Source organism: Gorilla gorilla, chromosome 14, assembly GCF_029281585.2.
Source record: "Gorilla gorilla gorilla isolate KB3781 chromosome 14, NHGRI_mGorGor1-v2.1_pri, whole genome shotgun sequence".
In the NCBI taxonomy this organism is placed as follows: Eukaryota; Metazoa; Chordata; class Mammalia; order Primates; family Hominidae; genus Gorilla; species Gorilla gorilla.
The window spans coordinates 109,897,427-109,917,467 of record NC_073238.2 but is presented as its reverse complement, the minus strand read 5'-3'; the positions used below and the strand labels follow the sequence as shown (position 1 = coordinate 109,917,467).

General features: G+C 43.4%; 1 protein-coding gene across 3 annotated transcripts in view; it reads left to right on the top strand.

Annotated features, from left to right (window-relative positions):
* The window catches only part of ABCC4 (ATP binding cassette subfamily C member 4 (PEL blood group)), a 283,972-nt gene that overhangs the window by 120,830 nt on the left and 143,101 nt on the right, over positions 1-20,041 (top strand). For all 3 annotated transcript variants that reach the window (XM_055360589.2, XM_055360590.2, XM_055360591.2), the window contains 8 exons: positions 2,146-2,240; positions 2,444-2,530; positions 9,582-9,678; positions 13,819-14,028; positions 15,664-15,804; positions 16,537-16,574; positions 16,969-17,063; positions 18,857-19,003. In XM_055360589.2, the coding sequence (XP_055216564.1) occupies positions 2,146-2,240; positions 2,444-2,530; positions 9,582-9,678; positions 13,819-14,028; positions 15,664-15,804; positions 16,537-16,574; positions 16,969-17,063; positions 18,857-19,003 (910 nt within the window). The remainder of the gene's footprint in view (positions 1-2,145; positions 2,241-2,443; positions 2,531-9,581; positions 9,679-13,818; positions 14,029-15,663; positions 15,805-16,536; positions 16,575-16,968; positions 17,064-18,856; positions 19,004-20,041) is intronic.

Genomic DNA, 20,041 nt, shown 5'->3' with positions numbered 1-20,041 from the left:
ACTTCTGAGCTCAACAAAGAGATAATGTGAAATAATGAATTTTCATAATGGGGCACTTGCTACCTTTCATTTGACGCCATCTGGTTCAGATTGGAGTATTAGGGGACTCCTGTGTGTCTTTGTGGGCTGCCAGGGAGTGGGTTCCAGTGGAAATACTGTCTTTTTTTCCATTTGGTGATGTACTTTATTTAGTGGGATTCATGCTATGAATGGGGTCCTGCTATTGGTTTGATCAGAAAATATGTCATAGTCATCAATAGCAAATGATAATGAACTCAGATCCTTTTTCCACTTAGAGAGTTCATACCCTTACTTTAGATTGTTCCGGCGTTCTATGAGTTTATTAATTCTTCTTTCTCCAGGATATTTTGTAAAAGAGATAAAATGAGAACTTAGGGAGGTCAAAGGACTTGCTTGTCATGGAGATCTCAATGTGCCATTTGCTTTGTCTCCCCGGCTTTGTCAGAGCAGAGACAAAGAAATGACACCTTGATCTGTAAGAGGGCTATCTCTGTAGCGTCCTAGATTGATGCTTATGCAGCTCAGTGAATACCCAGCGATGTTCTCCACACCTTTTGTCTATGCCAGGATCTGTCTAGTGATAATTATAGGCCATCCAAGTAAAGATTTCTAATGTAATGTCCTGTAACTTAAACCTGATCATTATCCTGTTATTTTCAGGGATGTTCTTGTCATGTTTTTTTAAAAGAGTATTATGCTTTGTCAACTTATTTCTTAAATAATTTTTAAATATAACTTTGGTTGGATCCTCAAATAAAAACTTGTTTTCCTTCCTAGCTTTTGTTTTTTGGGGTCTTGCATGGAACCAGAGTCTACTTAGTGCAACCAGTCTGTGCAGTGTCTCATGAGCACTCTGCTCCTTGCCCTTTGGCTTTTCCTGGCTGGGCTGCTCTTTCTGCTCTTATTCTTTGCAGTTTTTTTTCTGTCAGTTTATTGTGATGCCTTAAGCATCACTATGAAGATGGGGCGGGTGTTATCCCTTCTCTGAGAATGGAAAGCTGAGGCAAAAGTCAGCAAAATGGCTTGTGAAGACACAGTTGTTCCTTAGTAAGTCCCGTGGCTTTATGCTGACAGCCCTCACAGTTGGGTCTCCAGCACAGACCTCCAGACTCACTTATCCAGCCGCAAGTCAGGATTGCCGGTCAGCATTTCAGTTTGGCCATAATCAACCTTTTGATTTTATCTCTTAAATCTGCGTCCCTCATTTCCCCCAGCTCAGTACATGGTAACCCTGTTCTTCCCTTGTCTTATACCAAAACCAGTGCAGTCCTCCTCTTTTTCTATCACAACACAAACCCATCTCATCAGCAGATCCTATAGGTGCTACCTTTAAAATTTGTTCAGCACATGACCACTGATGTTCACTTCCTTGTTCCCCACTCCGGTCCCGGCTACTGTTGTTTCTTGTCTCAATTATTGCCTTGATCAGATCATGTCCTTCCTCCTATTTCCCTGGGTGTGAGCCCTTGGCTTCTCTTGCCTCTGTCTCTGCCCTCCCCTGCCATCATCCTGTGCCCGCAGTTCCGTGGGCATCCATATTGCTCTTCTGTGAACACCTTGGGCACGTATCACCCCATGGCTTTTGTGCTTGCTCATTCCTCTATGGAGCACTCTTCCTGCACTCTGTGCCAGCCAGTCCATCCCCTGACAGGTCTCTGCTCAGACCCCCTCGATCAGAGCCCTTGTTGACCTCCCTATATAAAGTGGACTTTCCCTCTGTCACTCTCTGTCTCCCTAAGCCAGCTTCCTTCTCCTTCTTAGCACTTATCACCTCTTACATTTGTGTCAATCTTTTATTGTCAGGTCACTCACTGTGGAAACTCTTTCACTGCTGAATTCACAAGGAGTTGCTGCTCAAAAAATTTCTGTTAAAATGGCTCAGTGCATAAATGCTATGAAAAGCTACAGCATTAAAATAGATAACGTGCCCTGACTGTGTATTTGATAGGTTCAAACTTACAATTTAGTTACTATGAAATATTTCCATTGCTGTTAATCAAATACATGTATATTTCTGAAGAACTAATGTGCAAAGTGTAGGATAACTTTGGAAGAACACAAAGAACAGAGGAAGAACATGTTTTAAGTCTTTTTTTTCCCCCCTTCTTTCCTTTGTCCATACAGGATTTACAGCTGTTGGAGGATGGTGATCTGACTGTGATAGGAGATCGGGGAACCACGCTGAGTGGAGGGCAGAAAGCACGGGTAAACCTTGCAAGGTAAGTTGCATTTCAGCAGCCACTATGCCGGTGTCTTTTGATACCTTCCAGTGGTGGTGAGCACATAGGACCTGCTTACTGTGTATTGCGTCCTGTGTGAAGCACCTTCTTGGATTATTCTGTTGGCATTTGAATGAACATCCCAGTTGTTGAAAGTTGTCATGTTCCTGGGTGAGAGTCTGATATCTCTTTGTATTTTCTAGAGCAGTGTATCAAGATGCTGACATCTATCTCCTGGACGATCCTCTCAGTGCAGTAGATGCGGAAGTTAGCAGACACTTGTTCGAACTGTGAGTGTGTTTGTGTCTTAAGTCATTTCTGCTTTTCCAGAGCCATTTCGAGTTGGCTCAGGAAAGCCTTTATGGCTTTCAGCTCATCCTGCTCTGGTGTCTGCTCCCCTCCCCACACTGTCCCCTGCTTCCCTGAAGATCCATTTTAGAGAAATTTTGCAGAAATACAAGGTCAAAGTAGGAAAATATACAAAGTGATTTCAGTGTGTTGCAGTGAGTGGAGTGTATCATGTTTTAGGGAGTTGAGAAACAGCTGGCAAATTTGGAAGTTTTCCCCTACTAGTAATTACAGTTGATAACCAAGAAACTGCTGATGGACCAGGCCCCGGAGATAGGAAAGATGGTACGCCATTTTTCAATGGAAGGATGGCACTTGGCAACCTGGGCCTTGTCTTTCAGCTCTTTTCCTCTATCATTTCTCTATGACAGGTTAGAAGTGAGGTCCTTGGGACCAACATAGGGCTTTCTTGGGAAGGCTTTGTTGCTCTTTACATACTAATCTGTCAGTTTGGAGATAACCTACTAGTAAAATCTAGAATTTAAGAATGATTTGCTCCATAGTAGACTGTGGTTTCAAGAATCTAATGTTGCTTCATGGATTCTTACCAGAGTGGACACTTAAAACCCACAGACCTGTAGGCCTGGCTTGCCTTTGAAACTAGTTGTCTAGAATCTGGCTTCCCTCCCAACTCTTATGTGGTGTTTCTGGGATTTGCTTTCTTTGGCTCTTGCTTAGACACTGAGCCATGGAGGTAGAACTACTCTGGAATCTTTTCTGTATATTCTGTAACCTCATGTGTGCCGACTGACACTTCCTACGTAGTCTAGACTGGCCTTTTTGAAAGCATTGTGAACTGGTTTTGCTAAAACAGCACTCACATCTGCCCCACAGTCAGCTTCCTGTTTTTCGCCTTGTTAAAGTCAGTGAGCCTTTCCCACTCATTGTAGCCCTTCTGTGCACACTGAGGTAGATGCTCCTGCAGATGCTAGTGCATGAAACATCTTCGTTTGCAGAGGAGGGCAGTCAGCCACAGAGAAGATAAGCACCCATGCTGGGCTGAGTGAGAGAGAGACAAGTTCAGATTTCATTCTTGTCCATAAGGAATTTGTCTCTGCATGGATCAAGACTAAGTGCATAGGAAAAGTTCAACAGACCCCAAGGCTTAGGGGATTTCAATATAGGACAATCTATTTTATTATTATTATTTTTTTAGATAGGATCTCGCTCTGTTGCCCAGGCTGGAGTGCAGTGGTGCATTCTCAGCTCAGTGCAGCTTCGACCTCCTGGGTTCAAGAGATTCTCCTGCCTCAGCCTCCCTGGTAGCTGTGACTACAGGCTAGCACCACCATGCCCAGCTCATTCTGTGTTTTTTTGAAGAGAGGGGGCTTTGCCATGTTGTCTAGGCTGGTCTCCCTATGTTGCCCAGGCTGGTCTTGAACTCCTGGGCTCAAGGGATCCACCCCCCTCGGCTTCCTGGAGTGCTGAGATTACAGGTGTGAGCCCCTGCACCTGGCATACGACAATCTTTTTTTTTTAAATGGAAGAAGTGGGCAGCAGAGATTGGAAAGGTCACTGAGGGCCGGGCTTGGCTGGAAGTAGCCTGTGGTCCTGCAGGCTGGTAAGGGTTTGTGGTGGCTGAGAGTAGGATTCAATTCCTTTGAAAGAAATATTAGAAGCAGAGGTGTGCAGACGGGAAGGAGTGAAGCCTGTGGGAAGGACAGCAGGCAGGCACCTGTTCCTGTGGTGGGGGATAGAGAAGGTACCGTGAGAGAAAGCTCTGGAAGTCCTGTGTTGGCCAGCCAGGGCTGCCCTCACAAAATGCCACAGGCTGGGGGGCTTCCACAGCGGCAGGTTGTTTCTGCAGAGTTCTGGAGACTGCATGTGTGAGATCAATGCATCTGCAGGTGTAGCTCCTCCCGAGGGCTTTCTTGGCCTGCTGATGGCTGCCTTCTCACCCTTTTCTCCTTGTGTCTCTGTATCCAGATCTCTTCCTGAAAAGACACCAGTCAGATTAGAGTAGGGCCCACCCTCATGGCCTCATTTTAGCGTAATTACTTCTCTAAAGGTTCTGTGTTGGCCGGGCACTGTGGCCCACGCCTGTAATCCCAGCACTTTGGGAAGCCGAGGCAGGCAGATCACCTGAGGAGTTCGAGACCAGCCTGGCCAACGTGGTGAAACCCCATCTCTACTAAAAATACAAAAATCAGTGGTGGATGGTGGCGAGTGCCTGTAATCCCAGCTACTCTGGAGGCTGAGGCAGGAGAATTGCTTGAACCCAGGAGGTGGAGGTTGCAGTGAGCCGAGATAGTGCAATTGCACTCCAGCCTGGGTGACGAGTGAGATTCTGTCTCAAAAAATAATAATAATAAAAAAAAATTTTTAAAAAGGTTCTCTGTTCAATTTCTAAGGTGCTAGGGTGAGGGCTGGAACATAGGAACTTTGAGGGGAGCATGGTTCAGTCCATAACAGGTCCTGGATAGCAAAGTGGATAGCGAGTCGGCTGTGTGAGAGTAACTCATCTCTGGGCTCTGGATTCCAGGGGTTTGGACATGAAGTCATCCACTGAGCATGGGGCTCTACGTGGGTTCCTGAATGTTTACCCACCAGAGTGCGTATGCAAAATGTGCCTGGTATGGGATGATGATGTGGATGTGTATGATGGTGATGGTTGCACAATGGTGTGTATGTACTTAGCGCGACCAAGCTATACAATTAAAAATGGTGTAAATGGTAAATGTTATGTCATGTCTATTTTTCCACAACCAAAAAAAACGTGGATGGCAGCGTTGAATCTTTCTGAATGCAAAGTGCAGGATAAGCTGGCACTTGGCGTTGCCGCAGCAGTCTGATCAGAGCCTCGTTTCCTGCTCCCTCCTCATTGTGCCTTGATGAATTTCCATTTCACCGAGAAGGGCCTCTGTGGCTTGCTCGAGTCTTGCGCGAGGCCCCACCAGTTCTTTATCACTCAAACAACAATTCCCGGTGGGACACTGTTTAGAGTCGCCGCGGGGAAGGAGGAAGGTATTTTCATTGCTGAGTATCAGTGTGCGTATCGCACAAGCTCCCCCAAATTTTCATTTGAACACAGGAGGTATTTATAAAGTCCTCTTGCACCTTTAAGGATTAATGACTTTGGATATACGCTTGTTAGAAGCAAGCTTGTTAAAATTGTAGTTTGCTAATCAGAATCACATTCTTTGGGGAAACTTAGGGCAGGGAGCACGAATGCAATTTAGGAAATCACTCAGCAGCAACTGGAGAATGTTCTCAACGAGTTAGAAAATTGGATTGAACAATATGCTATGAAAGATGGCGGTTGTGTTGAAGCTTAGAAATGTGAAGTGTTTTGTATTAAAAGTGAATGAATTACACTTCTATTTGCCATTAACAGTTTTACTTCAATCATGAATATATATCGAGAGTTGTTAAGAGTTGTGTTTTACAACTATATGTTGCAAACACTAAGTGGATTTTATCACATACAAAAAGTGAGGGGCACTTAGATTAAAGGATGCTAATCCAATTTGTTGCCTGCTATAGATGTGGTTGTATTCTAGAAAGCCTCAAATTCTCAGACCCCTGCCTCTTTGAGTCTCCTAATCAGATCTCCCACACTGTTTGCCTACCTATTTGTCTTAGTCCATTCAGGCTGCTGATTCAAAATAGCATAAACTAGGTATTCCATATAAACAATAGAAAATTGTTTCTACAGTTCTGGAGGACAAGATTCAAGATCAAGGCGCCAGCAGTTTTGGTGCCTGGAGAGGGCTCACGCTCTGGTTCATAGACAGCTGTCTTCTCACTGTGGAAGGGGTACGGCAGCTTCCCTGGGCTGGCCCCTTCTGCTAATACCATTCGTGTTGGCAGATTCTCATGAAATAGGGCTCACCTCCTAATACCATTACATTGGTGATTAGGGTTCAGTAGGAATTTGGGGAGGGCCACAAACATTCAGGCACAGCACTAGTTCACCTTCCCTCTTTCAGTTCCTCTAGGACTCCCCTACTTTTAAGCTACAGTTCTAAGTCCTCGAATGGCAAATTGCCCTTTGCAGTCTGCCCCATTCACCTTTCCAACCCTTGCCCATGCAAGACCAGTCCTCCAGCCGTGCACACTTCTTTGGGGTGCCTGGAAGGAGGTGTGACTTTCTCACGTCTGCCTGTCTGTAAGGGTATTTTTCCTGCCGTTGGAGAACCAGGGATAGTTTGCCTGGGCAAAAGAGAAAAATGAAAGACACAGATCCTACCTCCTGCCTTTCTCTTCTGCTCCTCGGAGGGCATGGTGCTTTCTCTGTCTGCCCACAGCCCTCAATGAGCTGCTCTTGATCCACCTATGTGTTCTTCCCTCCAGCCCCCACACTAGACTGTGAATGCATGAAGGTGCCTTTGCACAGTGCATTTGTGCCCCAGGACCATTGCACCTGCTGTATCTGCCAGGAATGCTTCCCCCAGATAGTCTCACGGCTCATACATCACCTCCTTGCAGAGAGGACTTTCCTGGCCACTCCCTCTAAAGTACAACCTTTGCCTGGCTGTCTCTTCATGGTTTACTTTACTATCCAATAGTGTATTTTCTGTGTTTGTGTAGTGAGTGTCCCTACACGACTCAGGGTGTTGTCTGTTTGCTTGACCAGTGGATGTATCCTCATCACTTAGAGTAGTCCCTGGTACTTTGTCAGTGCTCAGCAAATGTATCTTAACTGAATGAATGAAGGTAGTGACTGTATCTGTCCCTCTCTCCCTCCTTCCATCCCTTCCTTCCTTTTTTGACAGAGTTTTGCCCTGTCACCCAGGCTGAAGTGCAATGGCATGATCACGGCCCACTGCAACTTCTACCTCCTGGGCTCAAGTGATCCTCCCAAGTAGCTGGGACTACAAGTGCACACCACCACACCCGGCTAAGTTTCGTGTTTTTTGTAGAGATGGGATCTCTCCATGTTGCCCAGACTGGCCTTTAACTCCTGGGCTCAAAAGATCCTCCTGCCTTAGCCTCCCAAAGTGCTGGGATTATAGGTGTGAGCCACTGCACCAACTGACTATATCTTTCTCACTTGTGTCACCTCCAACATTGTATGTGTCAGCTCTTAATGTTGTCTTTTTTTTTTTTCCTTTTTGAGACAGAGTCTCGCTCTGTTGCCCAGGCTGGAGTGCAGTGGCATGATCTTGGATCACTGCAGGCCTCCTGGGTTCCAGCAATTCTTGTGCCTCAGCCAGCCAAGTAGCTGGGATTACAGGCATGCGTGACCATATCCAGCTAATTTTTGTATTTTTAGTAGAGATGGGATTTCACCATGTTGCTTGAACTCCTGACCTCAAGTGATCTGTCTGCCTCAGCCTTCCAAAGTGCTGGAATTATAGGCGTGAGCCCCCAGGGCTGGCCTCTTAACGTAGTCTTTATGTAGGATTAGAGTTAAATAGCTCATTGCTAAATCAATCACTTATTATTTGTTTGTTTTATGGCATGACTGGAAGATTTTTACTCTTAATAATTTGGAAAGTATTTTTTGAGATTTGCCTAAGAAGCATAATTTAGAAAAAATTTCAAGCCATCAATTACAATGTTAGTGTAATTATTTCTGTTATCTCATCTACAACGGAAGATGTTAGGAAGAAAACATTTTGAAACCTTTGAGTTGGCTGATACTGGACATAGCACCCATCAGATTTGATCATTAACATCTCCCTTTAGATATGTATATAAAAGGATTAATGGCAGCCAATCTTGAAATAAAGGGAAACAGTTTCATTAAAAGCTTTAGTAGTAAACCTGAAGAGGGGTATAAGTACCAAACCTGAAGAGGTATACTAGATTGAGCAACTTAGTTTTGAAATAAGCCAAACTAAGATATGTGAAAGGGGAAAAAATAATCCTTTTGGACGTAAAGGGTGAAGTGATAGTTTACATATCTGCAGTCTGGAGTTGTGGTTCTGATCACAGGCACTGTCTCTGAAATACTTGCTTATGACTTCTCAGTCCTGAATTTCTAAAAGCAGTGGCTGCGTATGAGGAAGACTGGAGGACAGGGCTAACACTTACTGAGCATGGGTTATGTTCTTGGCCATTGTTACAGATTAATGCTTTTCTTTTCTTTTTTCTTTTTTTTTTTTCTCCTTTTTTTCTTTTTGAGACAGGGTCTTACTCTGTCAACCAGGCTGGAGTGCAGTGGTGTGATGTTGGCTCACTGTAGCCTCAACCTCCTGGGCTCAAGTGATTCTCCCACCTTAGCCTCCCTTCTAGCTGGGACTGCAGGTGTGTGCCACCACACCTGGCTAATTTTTTTTTTTTTGTAGCTCCCAGGAGTCTACGTTTACAATGTAGGAGAACTTTGAGTGGGTACCGTAGAAAACAAACAAACGCCAGAAAACTTGATGGTTGAATACTGAGGTGGGTCTTATCTTTGAGCCATATGGTTTGGACTGTTTGGATTCTGTTTTTCCATTTTCTTATTCAGACTGTTTAGGACTAATGAGAGAAGTTTTGCTTCCTGGATGAGACCAAGAATACTGTGGAGAGTCACATGTCACTAGCATTTGTTTTCCTATGTAGTGTTATTTTTGAAGAAGAGTCTGGAAAATGCACTCTGGCAAAGGTTACCAAGAATCTAAGCCTTTTTGTGGGGGGTGGGGGGGCGTTAATATGTGCATTATAAATTATCATCTAAGAAACTGTCCAAGAAAAATGCCACGTCGTTACATGACCTCAATCTTTCTTTCTCCCCTGCAATCCTACACAGCAATAAAATAATTAGTGTTTTAGTTAAGTCAAGTTTTTGAATGTCTATGTTAAACTAAGTTTTAGGAAAAAAAATTACACTTATTGCCTCCTTCCCAGAAAACTTTTGAGGATTTCACCACAGCAAGGCTCGTATTTGCTGCTAGTGGTTTTGAGGACCTAGCTGGCTTTGTTGGCTTATATTTGTATTTAGTTTGTATTTAACCTCTAGATCTTTGACTACTGTGTTGTCTTTGACTACGGTTTCAAAATGTATGTTTTTCAACGTGGAGCACCCCATTCATGCATTTTTTCACCCTGTGCCTTTTACATTTATAGGTGTATTTGTCAAACTTTGCATGAGAAGATCACAATTTTAGTGACTCATCAGTTGCAGTACCTCAAAGCTGCAAGTCAGATTCTGATATTGAAAGATGTAAGTAGTTTCTAGAGGTCTCCCGAACTTGCAAGTACTTGGGTGTGTTGAATCCCCTTCTTCTTCCTCCATTTCATGTTCCTTTCTTCTCAGAGCTGGGATTCATGTTTTTAAGTATTAACTCAAAAGACTTGTAGAAATGTCATTATTACATGCTAAACCATATTACCGTAACGTATGTAAAATTGCTACCTCAAGGTTACTACATTGTTAAAGAAAATGATGCTGTTTTAATTTAGAACTTTTTGTTTACCTCTTCCATGACTTAATTCAAATTATATTATTTGGAAATTACAGACTCTAAGACCTGTTTGTATCCATTTAATTGTCATGCATAGTTTGGCTAAAGATCCTCTTCTATTAATAGCAGAAATGGCTGGGCACAGTGACTCAGGCCTGTAATCCCAGCACTTTGGGAGGCCGAGGCAGGCAGATCACCTGAGGTCAGGAGTTCAAGACCAGCCTATCTAACACGGTGAAACCCCATCTCTACTAAAAATACAAAAAATTAGCCCAGCATGATGGTGCACACTTGTAGTCCCAGCTACTCAGGAGGCTGAGGCAGGAGAATCGCTTGAACCCGGGAGGCGGAGGTTGTAGTGAGCCGAGATCATGCCATTGCACTCCAGCCTGGGCTACAGAGTGAGACTCTGTCTCAAAAAAATAAAAACTAAAAAATAATAATAATAGCAGCAACACAGTTGGATAACTGAGCAATCCCTAGTCACAGCACCCACTTTCCTGGAATAGCCAGCAGTTAGTGTCACTGCACAGGAATTTTTGAGTGCCTGATATGTGTGAGAGCTGGTATAGCTATAAGTAAGACAAAGTCCTTGCCATCGTCGGGCTGACATTCTTCCTGGAGATAGATGCAAGGAAGGAAATAGAGGGGTGGGGTTGCCTCGCTGGGACTTGAGGTACAATGACGTGAAGGTGCTGACCATGTGGTCACCTGGGGAGGGCATCTGAGGCAGGGGACTGGCAGTGGGGTCCTAAAGCTGGAAGTTACCTGGTGTGTTTACAGGAACATCAGGGAGGAGCAGAGCAAGCCAGGGAGAGCCTGGAGAAAGGTGGGCTCAGAGCAGTGGTCAGAGGCCCTGGAATTAGGACAGAGGCTACTGGACAGTCCAGAGCAGTGGAGTGACATGGTTTGATCTGTGATTTTAAGAGATCCTCTTTGTTGTTGGCTGGAGGAGCTACTGCAGAAGTAATTTGAAGTCTTAGTGGTTCACAAGACAGAAATAAGGGGTTGGTCTAGTGTGTCAGTTTCCTAGGGCTGCCAGAACAAAGTGCCACACATTAGGCAGCTTACAACAACAGAAATGTATTGTCTCACTGTTCTGAGGCTGCAAGTCCAAAATCAAGGTGTCCGCAGGGCTGTGCTCTCTCTGAAGGCTTCAGGGGAGAATCCTTCCTCGCCTCTCCCACTTTCTGGGGTTTTGCTGGCACTCACTGTTGATCCTTGGCTGGCAGTGCAGCCCTTCAGTCTCTGCCTCTGTTGTCACATGGCATTGTCGCTGTGTCTCTGGCTTTCTTCCTATAAGGACATCAGTCACTGGACCTGGGGCCCACCCTACTCCAGTATGACCTCATCTTGTCTTGATTGTATCTGCAAAAATCCAGTTTTGAAAAAAAAGGCCACATTCACAGGTAACAGGATTAGGACTCGAACATATCTTTTTAGGGGGTCATGGTCACCATTCAACCTATAAGAGCTAGCGTGGCCGGGGACATGGAGGTTAGTGAGAACTTCTCAGCCCAGCAGTGGTTTCATGCATCACTCCTTGGCTTGTTGCCTCTTGCCTCAGTACCCTGGTCCTTAACCCTTCTCTGTTCCAGGCCCTGGTCAAATTCCTGATTGTGGGTCTGAAACCCCCTTAGTGTCTTCAAATGTTTTAATGTTTCTCCTCCCACAATTTCTTAATAAAAAGATGGAAATAACAAAAACGAGTGTTAATTATATTTTATAAGATCTGTGTGCACCGTTCTCCAAGGGAGATAAATTTCACATTATTGCAACAAACGGGGTATATAATGATAGCAAAGCTCTTGCAAGTCTTGTGTGTAAGCCCCTCCTTGCTGCCTAAAGAACAGTGAGGAATCTGTCCACTGAAGTCCCGGCAAGTGAATTCTCACCCTTAAGAGGATTATCGAAGGCAGAACTGCTGCCTCTTCAGAAGTGGTTCCGTGTGCTGGCTCTTCCCCACTCCCCCAGGAATGGGGAGCCTGGGTTCCTAAAACTTGAAAACAAGTAATTTCTTATGCAGAGGGCTGAGACTAGTGTGGCAAAACCTGAATGCTGGTACATTAGAGTAAAATCTGTGGGTGGTAGAATAATCTTTCTCCAAAACAACCATTTGGCGAGGCGCGGTGGCTCATGCCTGTAATCCCAGCAATTTGGGAGGTCAGGGTGTGGGGGGGGAATCACTTGAGGTCAGGAGTTCGAGACCAACCTGGCCAACATGGTGAAAACCCATCTCTACCGAAAATACAAAAAAATTGGCTGGGCCTGGTGGCGCTTGCCTGTGATCCCAGCTACTCAGGAGCCTGAGGCAGGAGAATCACTTGAACCTGGGAAGGTTGCAGTGAGCCGAGATCGCGCCATTGCACTCCAGCCTGGGCAACAGACTGAGACCCTACCACACACACACAAACCGTTTTTCCACTGGTGGGCACCCAGGATGAATGTGTGTCCGTTCTTGCTTCTTGCTGTCGACCCAGCCCCTTCCCTAACAGCAGACAGAGCACGGTTGCCCCTCGGAACCCACTCTGCATTGCTCCTCAGTACTCGGCTTCTGAGGAAAATTGCCATCTCAGTACCAGTAGGAGTTTCCTTGTGCGTCTTACAGATACTATGTGAAAAGTGGTCATTTCATCAAACTAGGTGTGTCACTTTTACCTCCTGTGTGGAAGAAGACACAATGTATCATGAAGCATTTTTGAATTCTCCAGTTATCAAACTGGTCCAAAGGGCCCAAGGTGTCATTGGATTTTCCTCAGTGGACCCACCTTTTGGGGGTGGGGAGGATTGGGGTAGCAGGGAGGGTCCTGGCCACCTTCCCCCACCTGACTTGCCTTAGCCAGGAGCTGCTCTCCTTTGATTTGTTTTGTATTCTGGGAGTTTGCCTAATATTTTGTTTGCTGCTGTTTGAGGAAATCAGTTGGGTCTCATTTCATGGGGTACACAAATAGTAAAGATATTTGTGCATTATTTTCTATGACTTTGTAAGGAGAGAAAACTGTGCAAGGTTGTGTCCCATGGAATGTCGAATTTTCAATTAGGAACTTCCTGAGTCTTTGGGGCAATTATTTATTTATTTATTTATTTATGAGATAGAGTTTTGCTCTTGTCATCCAGGCTGGAGTGCAGTGGCTTGATCTCTGCTCACTGCAACCTCCGCCTTCTGGGTTCAAGTGATTCTCCTGCCTCAGCCTCCCGAGTAGCTAGGATTACAGATGCCCGGCTAATTTTTTTGTATTTTTAGTAGAGGTGGGGTTTCATCATGTTGGCCAGGCTGGTCTCGAACTCCTGACCTCAGGTGATCCACCTGCCTTGGTCTTCCAAAGTGCTGGGATTTCAGGTGTGAGCCACTGCACCTGGCCTGTGGGGCAATTTTAGAGTAAAGACCATGAAGGTGCAGTTCATGGGGTCTATGTCCAAGTCTGGTTCCCACACGCCTTTTTCCAGCAGGGCCCATGGCCAGTGGAGGCTTGTGGAGTGCTTCCTACCTGTGCAGATATGCCTGTTCCTACCTCCCTATCAGTGTTAGGTTTCTTTCCTGGAATATCCTCCTCAATTTACTCATTCCTTCAATTCTTATTGCATAAGGTTTATCACAGTTTTCATGTTCTGTAATAAGACTACCAATACGGCCACCAACATCTGTGTGATAATGATCGCCATTTGTAACACACTATTACCATTTTAAAAATATTCTTCAGGACCTAACACAGGGTCTGGCTGAGAACAGAACACTCAGTTGTGTATCAAGTTGAATTGTATTAGATTTGTCAACTAGGATTCCAGACCTAAGTATAATCATAACTTAAGATCAGTTACTTTTTCTGGATTAGAATTAGATTAGGTTAACATTATCACCTGCACATGTATCTCTCTGAAATTCTTCATTTTTATTTTAGGGTAAAATGGTGCAGAAGGGGACTTACACTGAGTTCCTAAAATCTGGTATAGATTTTGGCTCCCTTTTAAAGAAGGACAACGAGGAAAGTGAACAACCTCCAGTTCCAGGAACTCCCACACTGAGGAATCGTACCTTCTCAGAGTCTTCGGTTTGGTCTCAACAATCTTCTAGACCCTCCTTGAAAGATGGTGCTCTGGAGAGCCAAGATGTGAGTTCACCTCCTGTTACAACACGGCCTGGTTTTGTTCACTGCTAATGGCCTTATGGATCTTTGGTCTACTCTGTTCAAAGCTTCATCTTTTGTCCCAAAGTGGATTCTGTGGTTTCAGGGCTCTATTCCATGATATTGGTAGATTAAAACAGAACCAAGGCAAACATCCCTGGTTGGAGTTATCCTTTGTGTGTAGGCTGGGGAATGTCAAGGAGATGAGTAGCGGGTGTGTATGCTGGTGCAAGTCCTAAGCTGTGTGTGACTCACACTAATACTACAATTCTTGAATTTACTGTAGTGAAATCCTACTTAGTCTGGTGGCCCCCGACTTCTCTTTGCATCTGGAGGCATAATTTGAAGACCCCCTTAGAGAAAGTCCTGCTGTGGGCCACATGAAAGTAGCCACTTTTCCTGTATGTTGGAATGTTCTGATGCTGCAGGTGGCTGATGGAGGTATTTTGCCCTGTTGTCAGATGGTTTATGTTAGGCCAGAAGTAGCATGTGCAAAGACCCAACAGTTCCTGACATGCAGCAGCCCAACTTCCTTCTTTACCTTTCAAGAATAGGAGCTGCATCTTACTCACCTTGGTGTTCCCAGTGGCCAGCATAGAGCTGCTCAATACATCTTCAGAGTATGTGAATCTCATGCCTTCTAAGTCCTCCGGGCAGAAATGTACCAGAGCTCACTTAAAAGCATAGATATTCCTTGCCACACAAACCCTGACTATCCAAATCCAGGAGCCTGAAGGATTCTTGCAGATATTCAGATTAGGCCCTCACATGCCAAATTATCAGGAGTCAATTTCTGAAACTCAGGAACCAAATAGATTAGGATCATATGCTATCCCTTGCTTTCCAAACTCTGGTTACTGAGACTCACTGCTTGACCCCAGTTACTGTGTTGAGCTCATGTTTTGACCCCCTGCTCTTTTATGTTTCCATCTTGAGTGATGCAGTTGAGAGTTCCATATCTTTTTGTATATGATTTTGGAACAAGTTTCTGTATTGACACTTGAATTTGGGTGTGCTAGGTAAGTGCTGAACATCCTGATGTCATCCTTCCAGCAAGCCACGCCACAATGTACAAATGATATTTCCTTATCTCTAGTAGAACCTTGAAAGTGGGATGGCTGGGTCCAAGGATTAGTGCATATAGCTGGGTGTGGTGGCTCATGCCTGCAATCCCAGCACTTTGGAAGTCCGAGGTGAGAGGGTCACCTGAGGTCAGGAGTTCCAGATCAGCCTGGCCAACATGGTGAAAACCTGTCTTCACTAAAAAATACAAAAAATTAGCCAGGCGTGGTAGCAGGCATCTGTAATCCCTGCTACTCAGGAGGCTGAGGCAGGATAATTGCTTGAACCTAGGAGGCAGAGGTTGCAGTGAGCCGAGATCGCACCACTACACTCCAGCCTGGGAAACATGAGCAGAATTCTGAGTCAAAAAAAAATTAAATAAATAAAAAATAAGTGGATGTATAATTTGGCTAGATATTTCCACACCCTTCTCCACAGGAGATGGATCATTTTGGACTTCTGCCTGTTTCCCCACAGCTTTGTCAACAGAGTGCATTGTCATCTTTGGGAACAGTTTTGTATACTGTTTTGTCTCTTAACACCTTTTTTCCTTTGCAGACAGAGAATGTCCCAGTTACGCTATCAGAGGAGAACCGTTCTGAAGGAAAAGTTGGTTTTCAGGCCTATAAGAATTACTTCAGAGCTGGTGCTCACTGGATTGTCATCATTTTCCTTATTCTCCTAAACACTGCAGCTCAGGTAAATAATGACATTTGTTTTGCGCCCTCAAAATGATATTTACAGTACCTATGTTTATGCTATTATGACTGCATCTTGCAGTTCACTTGGGGTCTGAATTGAAATGTGCTGTCTTTGGGGAACAAAGTGAGGGCTGCCTACTGGTGTTCGTGTCCATTACAAAGACCTTCTGCGAAAAAAGGGTATCTTTCAATGATTTTAAAATGGAATATGCGTTTTCTTGAACTCTTGATATCTGGGAGTTTGGGCTTGGCACAGACCTGAGCTGGAAGAACTATGCGAGTTCTCTGAGCTTTTTATTCTTTCTTTCTTTCTTTCTTTCTTTTTTTTTTTTTTTTTTTGAGACGGAGTTTTGCTCTGTTGCCCAGGTTGGAGTGCGGTGGCACGATCTTGGCTCACTTCAGCCTCTGACTCTGGGGTTTAGCAATTCTCCTGTCTCAGCCTCCGGAGTAGCTGGGACTACAGGCACATGTGCCACCACACCCAGCTAGGCTAATTTTTGTATTTTTAGTAGAGATAGGGTTTCACTATGTTGGCCAGGCTGGTCTCGAACTCCTGGCCTTAAGTTGATCCGCCTGCCTCAGCCTCCCAAAGTGCTGGGGTTACAAGCATGAGCCACCACGCCCAGCTTTGAGGGATTTCTTTCGGTTGTCCATGTTAGCGATTGAGAGTTTTGAGTTGGTAAGTCATGCCCAAGTTTGATTTTTGTCTTTGTTGTTTCTCCCCTCCTAGGTTGCCTATGTTCTTCAAGATTGGTGGCTTTCATACTGGTAAGTTATTTCTGGTCTGATGTATGAAATACTCCAAAATCAATAAGAAGACTCGCTTTTCCATAGAGTTAGAGGGAGGTGTTTGTTGATCCTTCTCTTCTAATCCTCACTTAGTTTACCCAAAGAAAAATTAGAGTGCTTGCTGGTGGAGTGTAACCTGCGGTGGTCTCCACCCATGTCTGATCCGCGGCATCATGTTCACAGACAGTTTCGGGAACTGAAAGTTGTGATTTAAATTGAATTTTTATAAGGTAGATATACACAAGACTATGTGAGCTGAGAATCATTTTCCAGCATGAAGCATTTCTCCCAAATTGTGGTTCATTTTTAAAAAAATGTATTTATCTAAATTCCATATATAGCTTAATATTTTTTTTCTCCCCATGTTCCATAGGGCAAACAAACAAAGTATGCTAAATGTCACTGTAAATGGAGGAGGAAATGTAACCGAGAAGCTAGATCTTAACTGGTACTTAGGAATTTATTCAGGTAAAGTTTAATCATTTGGTGTATTGTATGAGAGGCTGAGGTGCTTACAATGAGCCTGTGTGAGTAACTAGGGCTTCCAGGAGTAATTCAGTAATGTCTTAACAGATTAGGAGTCTCAGTCGAATTTACTCTGTGAATTAATTAGAATAATTATTTTAAAAATCTACTAGAAGAGAGGTTGACTGAAGACTCTTAATTTGCTCTGTACTGGATTTTGAAAGTTAAACCAGGATTGAGCATTCAGAAAATCAGCCACTGGAAATATGTGGCTATTGTCTATTCTAATAGGTTGCTTTAGCTAAATCTTATATCATTATACGGATGGGCAGGGGGATTAGAAACGGATCCCCACCCTGTGGTTCGGATTGTTCCAATTCTGTCTAAATAAACCCTGGCTTTTATTGAACTTGGATGAAATCCTCTGGCAGCAAGGCCCCCAAAATAAAAGCATTATTCCCTCCCAGGTATGCAAAGCTCCCTTCAGCACTGCTCATCTCCTGGGCTTCACTAATTACTTAAGAGGGAAGCTGAGCAGGGAAAAATCCAGTGTCTGGGAATTAGGATGCCTTCTATTTCTTACCTTGAGATCACAATGTTATCGCGTCCCCAACTGTGTGATTAATTTAACATTTGGCTTGCCAGACTAATATTAACGCCGCACTCTGTTTTCACAAGAGTGCTTAGAATGTATGTAGCATTACATACTGTTTAAAGGAAATCTTCATCTAAAATTTTAAATATTTCCACAGGAAATGCTCCTACAAGCTTTCCTCAGAGATAGAGTGAGTTATCTTTGTAAGAACCTGCTCAGTGAAATTTGGTGTTTATTTCATCGATCACTTGCTAAGAAATCTAAATCCGTTAGGTGTTTACCTTCCAACTGATGGACTATGTGGAAACTAAAGGAAGAAGGAAATCTATTATGTTCTATTATGTTCGTGTAGGATGGCAGGCTAAGGATAATGCCCGTTGATGGAGTTAGGAATTTGAGCTGCTTTCAGAGGTTAAATAACAGTGACATGTCATCTGAAAGGGAAATATTTGTTATAGAAGTTACCCCCACTGTATTTAGCATTGTGAATTAAGAGATGTTAGGAAAGCTCTTTTAATTTCTGTGTGAATAATGGATCCTCATTCATGTCTTAATAAAATGTATGATTTATTTTATTCATTTAAAAATGTCTTGTGTCTATGTAAAACAGTGGGGGATTAGTTGCTTATTTAGATTAATTATCTTATGTTAAAATATAATTTGTGTTTTCTTGCAATTCAATTATTCAAGAGGTTTTCCACATGCAACTTAATATGGTATTTTTAAATTCTTTAAAGCTACTTGGGCATTTTCTACAAGGAAAAGGTAAATCATTTCTCCTATTCCTTGTTAATATCACATGTTGGTATCAAAACATACCACCTTTTTTAGATTATGGGACATAATGTAAATAATAAGATTTGGAATATGGAGAAGATCAACTACACTTCATGATTATCTATCTTACTTCTGAGTTTTTAATAGAACTTGCAATTGAATTAGGAGAGCCTAGAATGAAATTGTATTATACACCTGATTTTTCTTTTCTGTGCAGTTTCCATTCAGTGAGAGAAAAATAAACTATTTTAATCCTTCTTTGTCAATGTATTTTGTAAATAAGTTATACTTATGTAGAATCCAGATGCTTTATGGAATAAATTAAGTAACATCTTTATAAACTACCTGGCTTGCTTTAGCAACTATTGAAGAAAATGCCTCTAGAGATATGCTGTGTTCTCTAAGTGATATTTCTTTATTTCAGGTTTAACTGTAGCTACCGTTCTTTTTGGCATAGCAAGATCTCTATTGGTATTCTACGTCCTTGTTAACTCTTCACAAACTTTGCACAACAAAATGTTTGAGTCAATTCTGAAAGCTCCGGTATTATTCTTTGATAGAAATCCAATAGGTAAGTCTGACACCAAGTTTCTCAGTAAGTATGTCTTGTTAACAACACATTTAGGATCTGATTACATTTCCGTCTTTGAAAATGGAAGGGATGCTGGGAAGAAAATCACTATGCATGTTGATTCATTTTCTACAAGAAACTTCACTGATATTTTTCTCCTACCAGAGAAAATCTGAATATGCGGGGGGAGGGGGGGCATACAATCTTTTATTCCAATTTATATGTGTGTGGAAAAATAAATGAATGTTCACTTTACAGAATGCTTTAGGAATCCATTTGCTGTGAGGCAAGTGAAGCATCCTGCATTCCCTGTATGTTTAAATGTAGTTGAATAGTTGCTAAACATTGGCTGTGTTTACATAGTGTTAGGTTATGCCATTTTTCAGAGGGATCTTTGTAATCAGGAATACTCTGACGTGAGACAGGCTGTGCATTTCTTTCTTTCATTGGGAAACCCGTTCATTTCTGGAAACACAGGGTTTTTGTACATACCCTGACTGTGAGGTTTCCCTGAAAGATAATATGTGGTTAATTAAAAGCCAAGATTGATAAAATGTAAACTCCCCTTCAAGAACAGTTTCTAACTCTGTGGTTTTGAAGTAGACTTTTGGTTCTATAATAGAGACTTTATTGAACCTGCCATATAGATCTTCAGTAGCTTGTTTCCTAGGTATACCCAACTATACCCAGTAGTTTCCAAGTGGTTGATGCCTCTGCACTATGCGCTTCTTACCTGTCCTGCTTCTGAGGCTAGCCTTCCTGACCTGGGTTCCTAGGGAGAATTAGTTGTGTCTATAAGTCCCCAACCTGCTCCGTTGAGTGGACTTGTGGGGAGGCCTGAGTGACATTGTGCAAATGATAACCGCCCTCATAGAAGCAGGGAGGCGGCCTGGAGAGAACACAGGCACAGCTTTGGCCTGGCCATTGACTAGCTTTTTGACCAAGGCCAGAGCACATAGGTGCTATTACACAGGCAAGTCTCCAAGCAGATGCTGTAGTTCAAAGTGTGAACTCAAGCTAACTGCCTGGGTTCAGTCC